At 50.8% G+C, this 13,884-nt stretch overlaps 1 protein-coding gene across 3 annotated transcripts in view; it reads right to left on the bottom strand.

The window, feature by feature from the left end:
- The window catches only part of PACRG (parkin coregulated), a 418,828-nt gene that overhangs the window by 180,611 nt on the left and 224,333 nt on the right, over window positions 1-13,884 (bottom strand). For 2 of the 3 annotated variants that reach the window (XR_001594835.2, XM_016128098.2), the window contains exon 4: window positions 9,639-9,788. Coding sequence is in view for 2 of the 3 variants with exons in the window: in XM_016128098.2 (XP_015983584.1) it covers window positions 9,639-9,788 (150 nt within the window). In the remaining variant the exon portion in view is untranslated. Of the gene's footprint in view, window positions 1-1,421; window positions 9,008-9,638; window positions 9,789-13,884 lie in introns of those variants that run through there. The other variant, XM_016128099.2, reaches the window with a different exon arrangement.

The following is a 13,884-nucleotide window of genomic DNA, read 5'->3' as shown; positions in this document are numbered from 1 at the left end:
TGCGTCCATTCCATTCCGTCAATGCAAAGGATTTTTGAGGAAGAAAATAGAAAGGGGAAGCTGATCTCACACTGAATAGAACATTCTTCCCGCGGTTTTGTGTCTGGCTCAAGCGCACCAAAATCGGTGTGGCAGGGAGTTCAAGCGGGCTCCCCGCCCGACGCGGCCTGTGGGGCCGGCGCGTCATCGGCAGCGTGCCTGTGGGAGCTGCGTAGGACCAGCTCGACAGCCGGACGGAGGAGGGACCCCACGGCTGCTGAGGGACAGCAGGGGCTTCCTCAAGGATGCCCGCTGTCCTGTGCCTGGCTCCAGGCCCACCCGCATGGGGAACCATCTGCAGAGCCCCGAAGGTGTCCCCACGGTGAAGGGAAGGGCGGTCCTGAACACGAGACATCCAGAACGCAGAGCCCTGTCCTGGTGGGGGTCACTGGGGGGCCCTCAGCACGCTCCGCGCCAGCTGACCTGCCTGAGGAGCCGGCCAGGCCCAGGGAGTGCAATGCCAGCTCAGGATAACGCCAGGACAGGGAACACGCCCTGTCCCCGCCGCCCGCCTCCCCCACCCTGACGGCGCTGAGGGACAGAGCGGGGTGGTCAAGGTTGGGGGTGCGGTGATAACACCTGAGGCCGAGAAAATAGAGGTGCAGCCCAGCACCCCCTTCTCCCAGAGCCAGCTTCCGCCTGGGGCAGACCTGAGCTGGGGGAGGGGCAGAGTCCCTGAGCGTAAATCGCAGGGGGAGCTTTGATCAGTCGGGTAAAGAAGCGATTCTAAGCGCCAGCATCGGGTGTGTGGCTGGGGCGAGCTGAGCAGTTAGGAAAGGGTCCCCCTGAAACACAACTCACTACCCGCCTCCGGCCCCTTTAAATGTGCCTTCTAATTATGTCACGAATAGTGATGACTCGACATAACAGTTACACCTGGTGGCTTCCTCATTTTCTCTGCAATGTCTACGTAGAGACCTCTAGAAAGTCCCTTGTTGCCCTTCACGAAAGATTTGCATAGAAAGGAAGATGAGAACAGAACTAGTTACAGGCCCGTCCAAGACCGATGACATTTTAGGTGACTGAAAAACACAGATTATGATCTGACCGAATGCAGGAGCCTCTGTAAATGAAGACTTGAGAAATCGCTATTTGCTTTCCTGCCCAGGTTACGTAAAACCTTCCGGTGCATGCGTGGAGCAGGACGCGGTTTTCTCTGGGCTGAAACTCCGCTCGCGCGCTCACCCGGGCCGTCTCGAGCCTTAAACACGCCGCAGCGCGGGCTGCCGGTCTCCAGGCGCGGGGCAGGCCCTGGCTGAGCTGCGGGGAACCTCCCGCTGGCTCACGTGCCGTGCCCAGGCAGCCCTGGGGACGCTTCCGGTCGGGGCGGGGGAGGGGGAAGGATGACAAAGTGCACATTTCTAACGCTTTGCCAACCCATCGCCAGGTGCCCCCACCCTCTCCCGGGCCAGTTGCGGAGACGGACTCAGGAAACAGAATCGCCGCACGGCACGAGGGCCGCTGGAGGCCGAGAGGAGGCAGCGGTGCGTCCTGCTCGTGGGGGCGGGATGCACCGAGGGCCCCGAGAGCACGCGGCCTTTCGCGTTTACTTCTGGAGACAGAGATCGGCGTTACCCCGTGAGGATCTCCGGGCTGCGGCTGGTTCGGCCGCTCGAGGCCCAGATCCGGGGCGCAGGCCACGGGGCCCCTCCCGACGAGCAGGCGACGGGTTCCAGCCCCACCTCGGGCCTTCGAGTCCACACAAGTCACCCCTTTCTCTGCAGCGCAGAAGTGACAGGTGAGGGTTTCCCATGACACGCCGGAGCTGCCGTGACGGGGAACGCCGAGGGGCGCCCGGCACCTGCCTGCACTGCGGGGGTCCCGAGACTGGTCACACGGCACAGGGCGAAAGCAGAGGGGCGTGGCCGACGCACGCGGCCCCAGGATGCCCAGGACGAAACCTGGGCACGAAGCCCGGGAAAGAGTCACACAAAGGCCATCGAGAGCCGGAGGCGGCGTCTGGCCGGGGAGGAGGCCAGGGGTCAGGAACCCGCCACGGCCGCGACTCCCGGCAAAGCTCTCAACGGGCCCGCGATGAGACCCGCACCTCCACTCTCTTCCGAAACGAAGGGAAGAGTGGGAGCCCCTCGGGGGGGTGGTGGAGGGGCCGGACGGGACGGTGCGCGGGAACAGCCTGCCTGGCGCATCACGCTGCTGGCGGAGAAGACGGGACGGACTCTTGGAGGTTTACGTGGCATCGAATCGCCTTGGTAAATTACCAGGTGTATTCTCACGGATGTCACTCGATTATCCCGGAAGGCCTGCACAAAACCGCATGCACACGCCCCACCCCGGGACGCAGATGACGGACTTTGTAACATTTACCTGACACAAATCAACTGCGCAAATCAATTTCGCTCACGGTCTGTCACCCACTGCCACCCATGCAGCTCCCTGCAGGCCGACGGGCTCCCTCCAGCCCCCACCACCTAGACTATGGAGACAAAGGCACAGGGTAGTTACGAAACCCATCAAAGGCCACACAGCTGGTCACACAGCTGCACCCGGACCCCGGACGCCTGAGCCTTTGCTCTCAAACACTGTCTCGTTTCTTGATTTTACACTTATCATTCCGTCCGTCCTTCCTACCAGGTGAACTCCGCGTTGGTCTAAACTTTATTCAGGCACCAAGAGGCCTGACCCTCTTGCCCAGCTGGTCAGGCAGGGACAGGAGCGGGCGACACAGTCCATCGCCCTGAGTGGCCCGCGAGGGTCTTCCAGAAGGCTGGCGGCAGGAGCACCCCCGGCGTCCGCGGGGCGCCTGCGAGTCACCTGTGGGGTGTCTGCGGGTCTCTGAGGGGTGTCTGCGGGGTGTCTGCGGGTCTCTGTGGGGTGTCCACAGGGCATCCGCGGGTCTCTGAGGGGTGTCTGCGGGGTGTCTGCGGATATCTGGGGTGTCCGCTGGGTGCCTGCGGGGCGTCGGCAGGGCGTCCGGGGCAGCACCTGCAGCTGTGAAGGCGTCTGCTCGCCTCTCCAGTACACGGCGTTACCGAAGGGGAGAATACCAATTCCCTGCGTCCCCTCCACTGGAAACGTGCCCGACTCCCCCGGCTCCTCCCGAAGGGAAAGGCGGCAGGGCCTCCTGCTGCTGGAAGCGGCGCGGCACGAGGGTCGTGGAGCGAGACCGTTTCCAGTGGCCACGGCCAGCGGCCCGTGCGCCGCACCTCCCGCCTCGTTCATCACGAGGTTCAATCGCCACACACCTTAGGCGAGCGTCAGACGGCCTGTCCTTGGTTGGACAGTGTCCCCAAATTCACGTCCTGTCTAGAACGTCCCACTGTGGCCGACATTCGGAACTAGGGTGATGAGTAAGGACAAGGTGAGGTCGTAGTGGGGTGCGGAGGGCCCTTACTCCAATCCCCGTGGGCACCGGTGCCGTTCAAAAGAGACAGACACAGTGACAGACACACAGGGGAAAGGCCGCGAGCAGCTGGGGGCGGAGAGGGAGGGGTGCGGCCGCGAGCTGAGCCGAGGAGAGCCACCAAGGCAGGGAGGGGCGGGGAAGAGGCTCCCGCCGGCCTCTCCATCTTGGACTCTGGCCTTCAGGACTGCGGAGGGACACAGTTCTGTCGTGTAAGGCCCCTGTCCCGGGTGACTTGTTATCGGAGCCTCAGGACACCAAGGCACAGCCTTGGGAACTGGAGCCTGATTCTCGTGGTCATCACCCTACCAGGTCATGTGTTTCCAGGTCTGGACAGACCGCTCCGGAAGGGACCTTCCCCTCTGGGCTGATGTGACCGCAGCTGCCCACAGCGAGAACAGGCGCAAGCAACGCCCATGTGTTCCTCCGTCCAGCGCGGCCTTACAAGGGACGTCAGGGCGAAAACGAGCTTGAACGAAGCAGTCGGAGTAGAGAGGAAGTTCAGTTCGTATGCGTTTGTACATTTCCTAAAAGTGAGGTCATCTCACGGGCCGGCGGCGCGTGAGGGGCGTCCAGCGGCGGCACAGAAGCCCTGGCTTTCCCCCAGGACCGCCCGTCCCCAGACTGCTGCCTGAGCTCCCCGCCCAGCCATCAGGGTCCTCAGATGCGCGGGTCCTCCCGCCCCAAGCCCCGACATTCTCAAGCTCGGGGAGCTTTGCTTATAAAGAGCGTTTGGAAGAGGAAGGCATGTTGAACTTGGAGGAGTGAAGACAGAGGGGGAAGGCCAGTCTTATGTAACGTTCTGGGGGGCCGTGCTATTTGATAAGGAGGGTTAGACAACCAGGTGGAGCTGCAGATGTAGATGCCACTTCCGGGCAGACGGCGCCTTTGGCAGGAGAACGGGGCCCCTGACGACGGAACGAAGCTACTCAGGACGGGACCGAACAAATCTGCCCTGGTCACGCAGATGGGACCAGGGGACAAAAGCCACAAGGGCACGTTTTCCGTGCCTCGTTCTAGGTGGCCCACACTCTGCACAGGAAAAAGAGAGCCCAACACGGACATTCTGCCCTCGTGGGTCTGACAGGCTGCAGTTTAGGACATCAAAGAGAGGCGTGGACGCAGGCTGCCCATGTACGTCCCAGCTCGGCTGGGATCGGGGGTTCTGCTCAGACCGACTGGTCCAAGGTGAGGGGACAAGGAGTCGGGAGACATGAAACAGGCACGTGGCCGTTCCAGCCGACCCCCCAGGAATCCTGGTGCAGTTCCAACATCGTCCTCGATAAACGCGGTCCTCGAATGAACACTCAAATGCTTCGAAATCTAATAAACCCAATGATTTCAAAGGCACTTCAAAGTAAATTTCTAAACTGTAAATCCACAGACTCGAAACTGTATAGAATCCCATAGGGAATAAACCTTAATTCCACAATTAAATTTAAAGCTCTATGGCAGAACCTTTATACAAGTCAGTCAATTATAAGACGGAAAAACGAACGATTTTTTTCGGTCAACAATCAGCTCCCCAAAGTTCATCAACGTTGGAAAGAATCGCAAGCCCAGGTACGAGGTTTGGAATCAGGCTAAGAATGCTTAGGTTCTCATTAGAACTTCTTTTATAAGACGATCAGCATAAAACAGTAGTTTGTTTTTTAGAACCTATTTCGATTTCAGGGTTGAGGACCTGGAACGCACATTCCAAATTTTGTAAATTTGCTGCGTTCTCATTACCTATATGTTCTAATGTGTCTGAACTTAAATTTGAAAATTTAACGTCCTTTTTATGGACTTTTATTACTCTACAGTGGCACAGGTCTCAGATCCGGCCTTGACGTCGAGATCTATCCTGTGATTATTTGATTTCAATGCACATGGGAACACGTTATTTCATTGAAATCACACTTTGCTTTTGCGTATTTCACGACATAACCTCATGGCGCTGTGAGAGTTTCTCACGCCTGCAGTCGGGACTACGGGGCGCAGTTAGGAACAAAGAGACGGCAATCAGCACGGCCTCGGGAAAGTGGGGTCCCCGGCCAGCCCTCGCCTGCCGGCGGAGCGCCGTGTCTGAGCTGTGAAAGTCTTGGTGCCGTTCATTGGCTCCTTCTTCTCAAATGCAATGCACTGCATCATTAATTCTGCAGCTTCATCTCTGAAGGCTATAAACTGAGTGTTCGTATCGTCTTAATTTCATGTAACCGTTAATAACACTGGCGGAAGGACACGGGAAAGGAGAAACTGCTGTTCTAGAAACGCCTCTTTCTGTCTCACCGCAAAGCAGTCGCAGGAAAGACAGCGTGTTCTAGACACCCAGCACTGGTCGTTCAGAATTAAGGAAAACGAGCCCCGAAGCTTAGATACTCGTTTGGCTCTTCCGAGGAACCTAATCCACACGTCTTCTGTTTGTCACACTCAGGCTTCTCTTTTCACATATAACATTCCCCAAAACATCGGTCACGTATTTGAGCTTAAAGATTACGCCAAGAAGGGAGGGATTTGAAAACCAGTCACCCTGGAACGAATCCCAGAGCCCTTAACTTATCTGGCCACTTACCTGGCATTTGGCAACCAGCCGGAAGAGGAATCCTATGAAACAAGGGCATGTCACAGCTGGAAAACCAGGCGGCCACGCCTCGCTCAGGGGCCCACTGAAGGGCCCTAAGGGGCGAGCGACCCAACCGGGCACACGGTACGTTCACTTACCTGTTCACGTGCTATGTAATAATGTATACGTCATTTCTGTATCTGCATGTAACGTACAACATATGAAGTACAGAACACTGTGCATGTTTATAATATTGCATGACGACGACTGTCTCCTCTGACGCCCAGACAAGGCCAGGCTCTAAGGACGGGGCTATCTCGAAGTGTCACGCCAGCCCGCCAAAAAAGGCACTGCTACGACGCTTTCGCACAGATGGAGAAATTTAAGTTCGGAACGTTATATGATCTGACAAAGCTCACACCCCTTCTGGCTCCAAGATGTTACTCTTCATTCCACGTTACAAGTCACACCTTAGATTTATTTATTTTTTTAACTCTAGCCTAATTAAACCCTGTGGAAAAATATTTTTCATAAATAGAAATTCCAAAACACTCCTTCTCCTGGAGCACAGCTGATCTGAGTTCTGACACCTATCGGAGTGGAGCCGGGCGCACAATGCTGCCACCAGGGTCACGGGCTCCACTCTGTCCTTACTTCCCACGGGTGCCCTGGGAAGCCCCGGGCCTGGGGCCCCTCGCCATGGCGCTGAGTAAACGTGTGTGCAGTCCCGAGCTACTCGGGGCCACTGCTCATCTCAGAGAAAGTCCAGCTGACATTGAAACAGGACATAAATTGCAAAAAGGAGCAGGAGACAGAATTAAGGCAAAGCTTGTGCTTCAAGGGAACTCTGACAGGTCATCACGCGTGAAGGAATACCCTCTCTTTTGCTCTTTTTCCTTCTGTCTGTCATTTATACCTGGTCTCATTCTCAAAAAGGTTTTGTAGTGGGACGTGAAATATATTTGAATCTAAATTTGACACGACACTGATTTACATAAAAGATGAGTAAAGGAAAAAGAAATGGAAATGTGTAACATTGTCCTCAGATACACTGAAATTGAGGATGAAATTTTTTCTAATGCTACATGCTATAAATTTCTAATATAATTTTAATTATAAATAAATGTGTCTGTTACTACATACATCTGCTTAAATAGTGTACATAGTTCTGTGAAGATGAAAATAAGATATCCTTTAATCATAAAGTAGGATTTATTAAAATACTATTCAAGCTAGATTATTTTTATAGTAAAAATACCACTGTCATTGAAAATCCTATGACAGGCTTCTGCTGGAGCTGATTTACAGTAACACAGCCACTCTGAAGAATAGTTTTAAGTCATAGCTAGAATGTTCCAATTTTATAATTTGACCCTCTGGAAATACAGCAAACTACATTCTGGCATTGTACTGACAGGTTTCTAAGATAAGTAGAAAATGAAGCTGAAGCTAATGTATTTTTTTTTCCTTCAAATGTCAGAAAGATATTAAGCAGAAAATAGTAGAATTCCTGGTGCATGCAGCCAGAATGTTCCAAAATAATTAGCCATGTTTGGGACCAATTAAGGCTATGATATAAACTATAAATGCCCCACTTGATAAAATCTAAGTAGGGATATATTCCTAAAGCCAATCGGCCTTCTTTTGTTAAGCATATGAACATGTGTGTGCTAAAGATTTAAATAAAAAGTATAACGAGGAAGACGCAGAAACCAGCTGTTTCTGTCTGCTGGGCGGGTGACTGTGGTCTTCTTCACGGGTTTCCCTGAGGATGAGGGAGATGCTAAGTGTCTTTTGAATGTCACTGTTTTGCTTCGTCTAGACAAGAAGGTAGAGAAGGGTGCCTACATTTCGTTCTGGATCCTACGGCGGGGTGACAGAAGCACGAACAGTGTCGTGGCCTCGAGCTACTCCTCCCCAGGTGAGGCAGGAAGCGCATCAGCGTCCGGCTTCCGGGCCAGCCAAGGGCTGATGGAAATGTGTACGTAGGAGGGAAGTAATGGACAGGCAACTTTTACAGTGAAAAAGTGGAAACAGTGATAGTACGTATGTCACAGGTTTCCGTGAGGTTTATTGAGAAGACAGTTGCAAATCACATACTTCCAAAATGTTCGCTCTGACTGAGACTTTTTGGCATGGCTGTTGGCTGATTCTTCCATGTGTTCAATAACCTCGGCTTTATACCCTCCAGCTCTATCATCTCTACCTCTCTCTCTCTCAAGCTAATTAGAACCTAAACATAATGAGTGAATGTAGGGTTTCTTTTATCATACTTGACCAATATGCACACATGGAGTCATTCTGTAACCCCACAGATATCTGATATTACTGTAGAAAAAATGTGATTGTAAATCAAGAATATTTAACAAGTATTTTCCATATAGTAGAAATGCTGTTACTAAACCTTTCAGTTTAGATCATGAGATACTTAATTACCAATACCCAATTTTTAATTTCCTGAAAGAGTAAACATCTCATCTAAATGTCCACATTAACTCTATAGCTATTTGGATATTGTAGAATGGATAGCAACTCATTCCATTATGAGCTCTCATAAGCCCAGCTGAAGTCCCACTCGCTATGTTTAATATTAAACAGATAAGTAGCTCCTATAAGCAGCTCCTACTACTGAAAGACAGTGAAGACTTTCTGAGGAGTCCATGATACCCAGAGTAGTCTGCCTGATTAAGTGGACTCCTAAAAGAAATTTAGGAACAATATAAAAAATAGTAATTTCAAATAAAGGACTTATTTGTGGTGGGAGCTGCCTTACGCTCAGTTTCTTGATTTTATTTTTTATTTATTTTTGTATGTACAATGAGCAGATCATGTTGCAAAATTTTCATATGGTCTTCCACTATTGCTAACTTATTTATACGACTATCAGGAATTAACTTCAAATGTTGACATACACCGTGCTCAAGAGAAATACGAAACTTCCATGTTGGCAACATAAAAGGAAATCAGATTTACTTCATTTCAAGAGGCAAGGAAAGCAGCTCACTCTCCACGAGCAGGTGAACATCCCCTCACGCTGAGCGACCACCACAGCTCGCTAACACCTTCGATAACATAAAGTGGATTCATCTGAGCTCCTCAGTGCTTTCCAAAACTTACAAAATTATATATATATGTATTTTAAAATAAATGTATCAGCATATATATGTATTTTTAAACAGTATTCATCATCAACTAAGTAGCTACAAATTATCCATTTTTACTTCTTTTTTAGAAGTGAGTACATATATTAAAATTCTCCAAACCACCTGTACCCGATTCTAATAATATTGCTTTAAAAATTCACCTTAAATCAGTAAAAACTGCAATTTTAACAGGAAGTATCTAAAGGCAGAATTACTATCAAGAGAAAGGGAAAACTCAAAATCTACTAATGTATTCAAAACACTATTTAAAAAACTTTACAATTTAATTATTGGAAGATTACAGAACTGCTCCGGCGCCTCTGTACCGAGTCAGGAAGCTGTGCGTGTGAGGAGTAACAAATGACTGTTCATTTTACTGTGTCCCTCAGGGGGAGCAGGAGGAAGAGTGGGAGTTACGCCATTTAGATCTCCAGACGGATCCTGATTTATCGGCAGTAATAAGCCCTAAACGTGCTGCTAATTAACTCTGCTTCAGACCGCTGCCCTTCTTCGGGGCTGAGAAGACATTCTGACCCCGGGGATGACTCACCGTTCATATTCTTAAAGATGTTCAGGATGGGGAGGATTTGCCGGTAGTAGGGCACCAAAGCCTCGCCCACCATGTCGGCTGACACGACCAGATGCTGGAGAACTTTGAGGGTGACGCAGATGACCTGTCGGTTGCGGAGGTTCAAAGCATCTACACAGCAGGAAAAGGAACAGCCAAAGTCAGAAGCGTTAGTTCCTGCGATTACAAGGCGCATCAACACGTGGACCATCTAATTAAACCGGAGCCTGTTGGGGCTCCCTGATGGATGAGCCTTTGTTCTGACAGCTCTGAATGGTGCGTTGTGTCCCTCACTGCCACAAACGAGGCCTCGCTGGGGGATCAGCTGATCTCTCAACCGGGGCTGATTCCTCACCAACCCGGAGAGAGCAGCATGCTGTGCCTTACCGAAGGGGCGGTGTAAGCTAGTGTCCCTCGAGTCAAAGGATCCCGCGAAGGCTGACAACAGATAAACGTTCATCCAACAGTCCCTTACCGTCGACAATCCACGCTATTCTTAAAACCATGACCGGAAACAAACCTTTATTTGGAAAAGGGGGCCTGGGAGTGGTGTGGTGAGTAGAAACCACAGGCCGGCTGCGGCCACCACGACGGTTCTCGGAAGAAGTGAACATAAACTGACTGTGCTTCGACGCTCAAGAACGTAGAGACGAAAAGCAAAATTTTAAACACTTGGAACTGTGAAAGGTATCGACAGTCAGTAACTACAAGAGTGTGAAGAAGTCCAAATGGTTTTAAGGAACACTTCTGGGGGTCAACGGCAAGCGGTGCAGGAGACAGGAGCCGGTGCGGTACCTGGTGCGTCCCCCGCCTGCACCTTCCGGCGCGGAGAATTCAGAGGGACAGAAACCAGCACAACGAGAACTGGCTGTATGAACGTGGCCCCCCCCCACACTTTCTTGGCCCCAGTTTCCTCAATCACGGGATCCCATTATTTCCCTTCCGAGATGACCAAAAGTGCCAAGACTTAAACAGAAGAGCTACATAAAGCATCCGTTACAGAAGATGCCCAAAGGTGGTGATGGATGACGGTGAGGCCTCAGACTATGCCATGACAGAGCCAAAGGTTCTGCTTTGTGAGACGGTCTACCTTCTAAAAAGACAGACTAACTCTGACCTTAAAGTGCGTTTCATCTACGGAGGGGCAAAGGAACCAGTCTGTCAAATGAGCCACATCAATGTGTCTGCGAGGCAGGCCCGGCCGGCATCGCTCCTGAAATCCAGTCGCATCTCCAACAGCCTGGATCTTGCCAGCACGTTAAGTTCAGTTTGTTCCCAGAATAAGCTTCCCTCACAAACTTTCTCTTTGCCCCACGTCCCTCATATTTAGTGATGACACAACCAGGCTCCCAGCCGCCCCGGGTCAAGATGTGTCTCTCAGCCCTCACGTTCCTCGGGTTGCAAGGCCGTTTTGCTCTGTCGTCCTAGTATCATTAGCTTTCTGTCTGCCTCCCCGTCCCCACCCCCACGCCCCTGGGCTCCACGTTGTCACCTCTGCCCCTTCGTACCGGGCCTCCGGCCTCGCCCTCACTCTTCCGGTCGTGGACCTCTATTCTCATCACCCCTCCGGTTCTGGCCCTCGGAACCCTTCCCTGGGCCTGTCGCGTCCTCCGAGTGGACCCCCCGCCCCCTTTCCACCTGGCCGCAGCCCGTCTTCTCACGCTGCTGCTGGGTCGACCTTCCCAGAGCACATCTGACGACCTCGCCGCCTGCTCAAGAAGTTCAGAGTGGCCCTGACTTCATTTTCAACACAATAAAGTACACACGAGCCAGTCGCAAGGGTGACCCTTAGGATAAATTTGAACCAAACTGTAATTCTCCATTACGAATCCCGGACTATGAGGTATCATTTAGTGGTTTTGCAACTATTTCCTCTGGAATCACCAACAAGTTTAAAAAAAAAACTACCATGTGGTCCTTTTCATTCCCTCTAGCAACAAAATGGGGGGGTGGGGGTCGGGGTTCAGGGTACGGCAGCACCTCAGGAAGCCCCACGACATCTCGTGCAGTTCGGTCTACGCTCTCGTTTGGCTTAAAGGCAAACACAAACATGATGAATAGAGATGGCTCGGCTTTAACTCAGGGAACCGACCTAATGTCCCTGGGGCATCTGACTGCATGATGGCTCGCTGGGACGACATTTCGACGCATTGTCGGTCACGCCGTACGTTCTGAAAAACAGCTAAACATAGGGTGCTATAATCTAGCTAAAAAGCTGTAGTAATGAGCGATTTCACAGCGGACTGTCGGAGCGCCACGGGGAGTGGAGAGGCAGAAGGGCATGTAGAGGATCTCACGGCCGGAGTGGGGGCTCTACTTCCGGTCTTATCCAATCTAAAAGTTGTTTTGTCTTTTCTGGAAGCCGGAGGTTATCAAAGCCCGCCTAGGGACCAAGTCGGTTCAACAGAAGAGACCTGGGAGCCTGCAGAGGGTTGTTCTGAGGGTTATGGGCAGTGAACACTCTTTCAAAAAGGCTACAGAGCAAGCTCCATGTGTTCAGACTTCAGGAACACACAGGTCTGTGATGGCTCATCCACCACCAGCTAGCACGCACCGAACATCTCTACACGCCAGGAATTAAACTGAGCACTTCGTGTTTACTACTTTACTTAATCCGCACTCAGCAAATGCTTATTGGGAAGGTATTACGTATCAGTCACTGTTTTAGGACTTGGAAATACAGAATTGAATAAGATAAATATGTCACTCACTCCCCTGGGACTTACAGGATGGATGAGGATACTGAACAAATACAAGTGTGATTGATGAGTATTCATATAAAGGACAGGGTATTCAAACGGCAAAGGAAAAGGGGCATTCGGCCCAGTCTTGACAGTAGGGAAGGCTCCCAGACACAGGGACAGACCCAGGAGATGAGCAGATGCTACATTGGCAAAGAGTGTTCCAGGAGTGGGAACGGCATGCTGGAGACTGCCCCTCTCGGATAAAGGAGCCCTCCTCTCACCACGAGCTCTGCTCCAGCTCATACGGATAAAGTTCCGCCTAGTGATGTGTAACCAAAGCCCCATGTAGGACACGAATAGTCTCCTGAGTGGCTTTATCATTGTGTTTATATTTTTCTTGAGATCATTTAGAAGTGGTGGGAAGAAGTACGCAGAAAGATGCAGGTGTATAAAAGGAGGACGAGGCTGTAGTACTTTTTCCCCCCTGAGCTAAAAGGTCCCTAGGTCAAGTTTTTCCTCATCGGCCAAACAGAATCGGCTGTTTAAGTCTCTGGGGTTCGCCTTTTCTCTCTCTTCATGCCGAGAAGGACTTCTAGCTACATCCAGCTACATGTTTTGCAAACTGCATAATCTGCATAGGATTAGACACCGAAACTCAACTACACGAGTGTTATTTCTATTCTTTTAATATATTCCAATAAGTGTATAACTGAGTATATATACTTCTCATCACATTTTGTGAGTTTGTTTTTTCTGCTGACACTGTAAAATCACAAAGAGAAGAACTATTGGAGGTATTAGAAGAGACAGGGATCTCGGCATGGGAGGGGGGGTCCCTCTGGTGACTGTGGAGGTTTGGGTGTCATGGTGGCTACTGACCGCTGGCTTACCACAGTGTTCTTTCAGGGTGTGCGCGCCGAAGCTTGAAATAACGCAGGCCAGAGTGTGCTCATCTACTATGAATGTTAGAATTTTTGCAGTATAGAATATATTAAGTAGTAAATTTTTCATAGATACGATTAATAATATCAAACTTTGATTGAGTTTATGCATATACGTACAGTCGATTGATCAATTGGGGATAAATTAATTAGCTCTCTCACCATGGGCAGTAGTAACAGCTATTAGGAAATAAATTTTTTTTTTTTTTCACCGCAACCCCCGTTGAATTAACATGGCTGTGATGTTATTGGATTGCCATTAACTGAGAAGTGAAACATGAAAACTGTTCCTCTTAATGGCATCTAAAATGGAACCCCGAGTCCCCCTCAATGGCGAGGGGAAGGCTCCGACACCTGCGCAGCCCTCTGCGGCCAGGCCGGGGTGCGCACGACAAAGGCCGCTCCACGTCACCCAAGCGGATTCTCTACGCTGCCCGTTTTCACTTCAGTTTCTCTAGTTTTCTCCCTCATTCTCACAGAATTAAGATATGACATTAAGTTGAAAGTCTTTTGTTCTCATGTCCCAGTAGAATTAAATACGGAAGTTTTCTTTTTAAAGAGAAACAAAGTTATTTTCTTTTGAAAAAGTATGTTAACAGATAT

This window comes from Rousettus aegyptiacus, unplaced genomic scaffold, assembly GCF_014176215.1.
Source record: "Rousettus aegyptiacus isolate mRouAeg1 unplaced genomic scaffold, mRouAeg1.p scaffold_m13_p_1, whole genome shotgun sequence".
In the NCBI taxonomy this organism is placed as follows: domain Eukaryota; kingdom Metazoa; phylum Chordata; class Mammalia; order Chiroptera; family Pteropodidae; genus Rousettus; species Rousettus aegyptiacus.
This window is presented reverse-complemented; position numbering and strand designations above follow the sequence as displayed.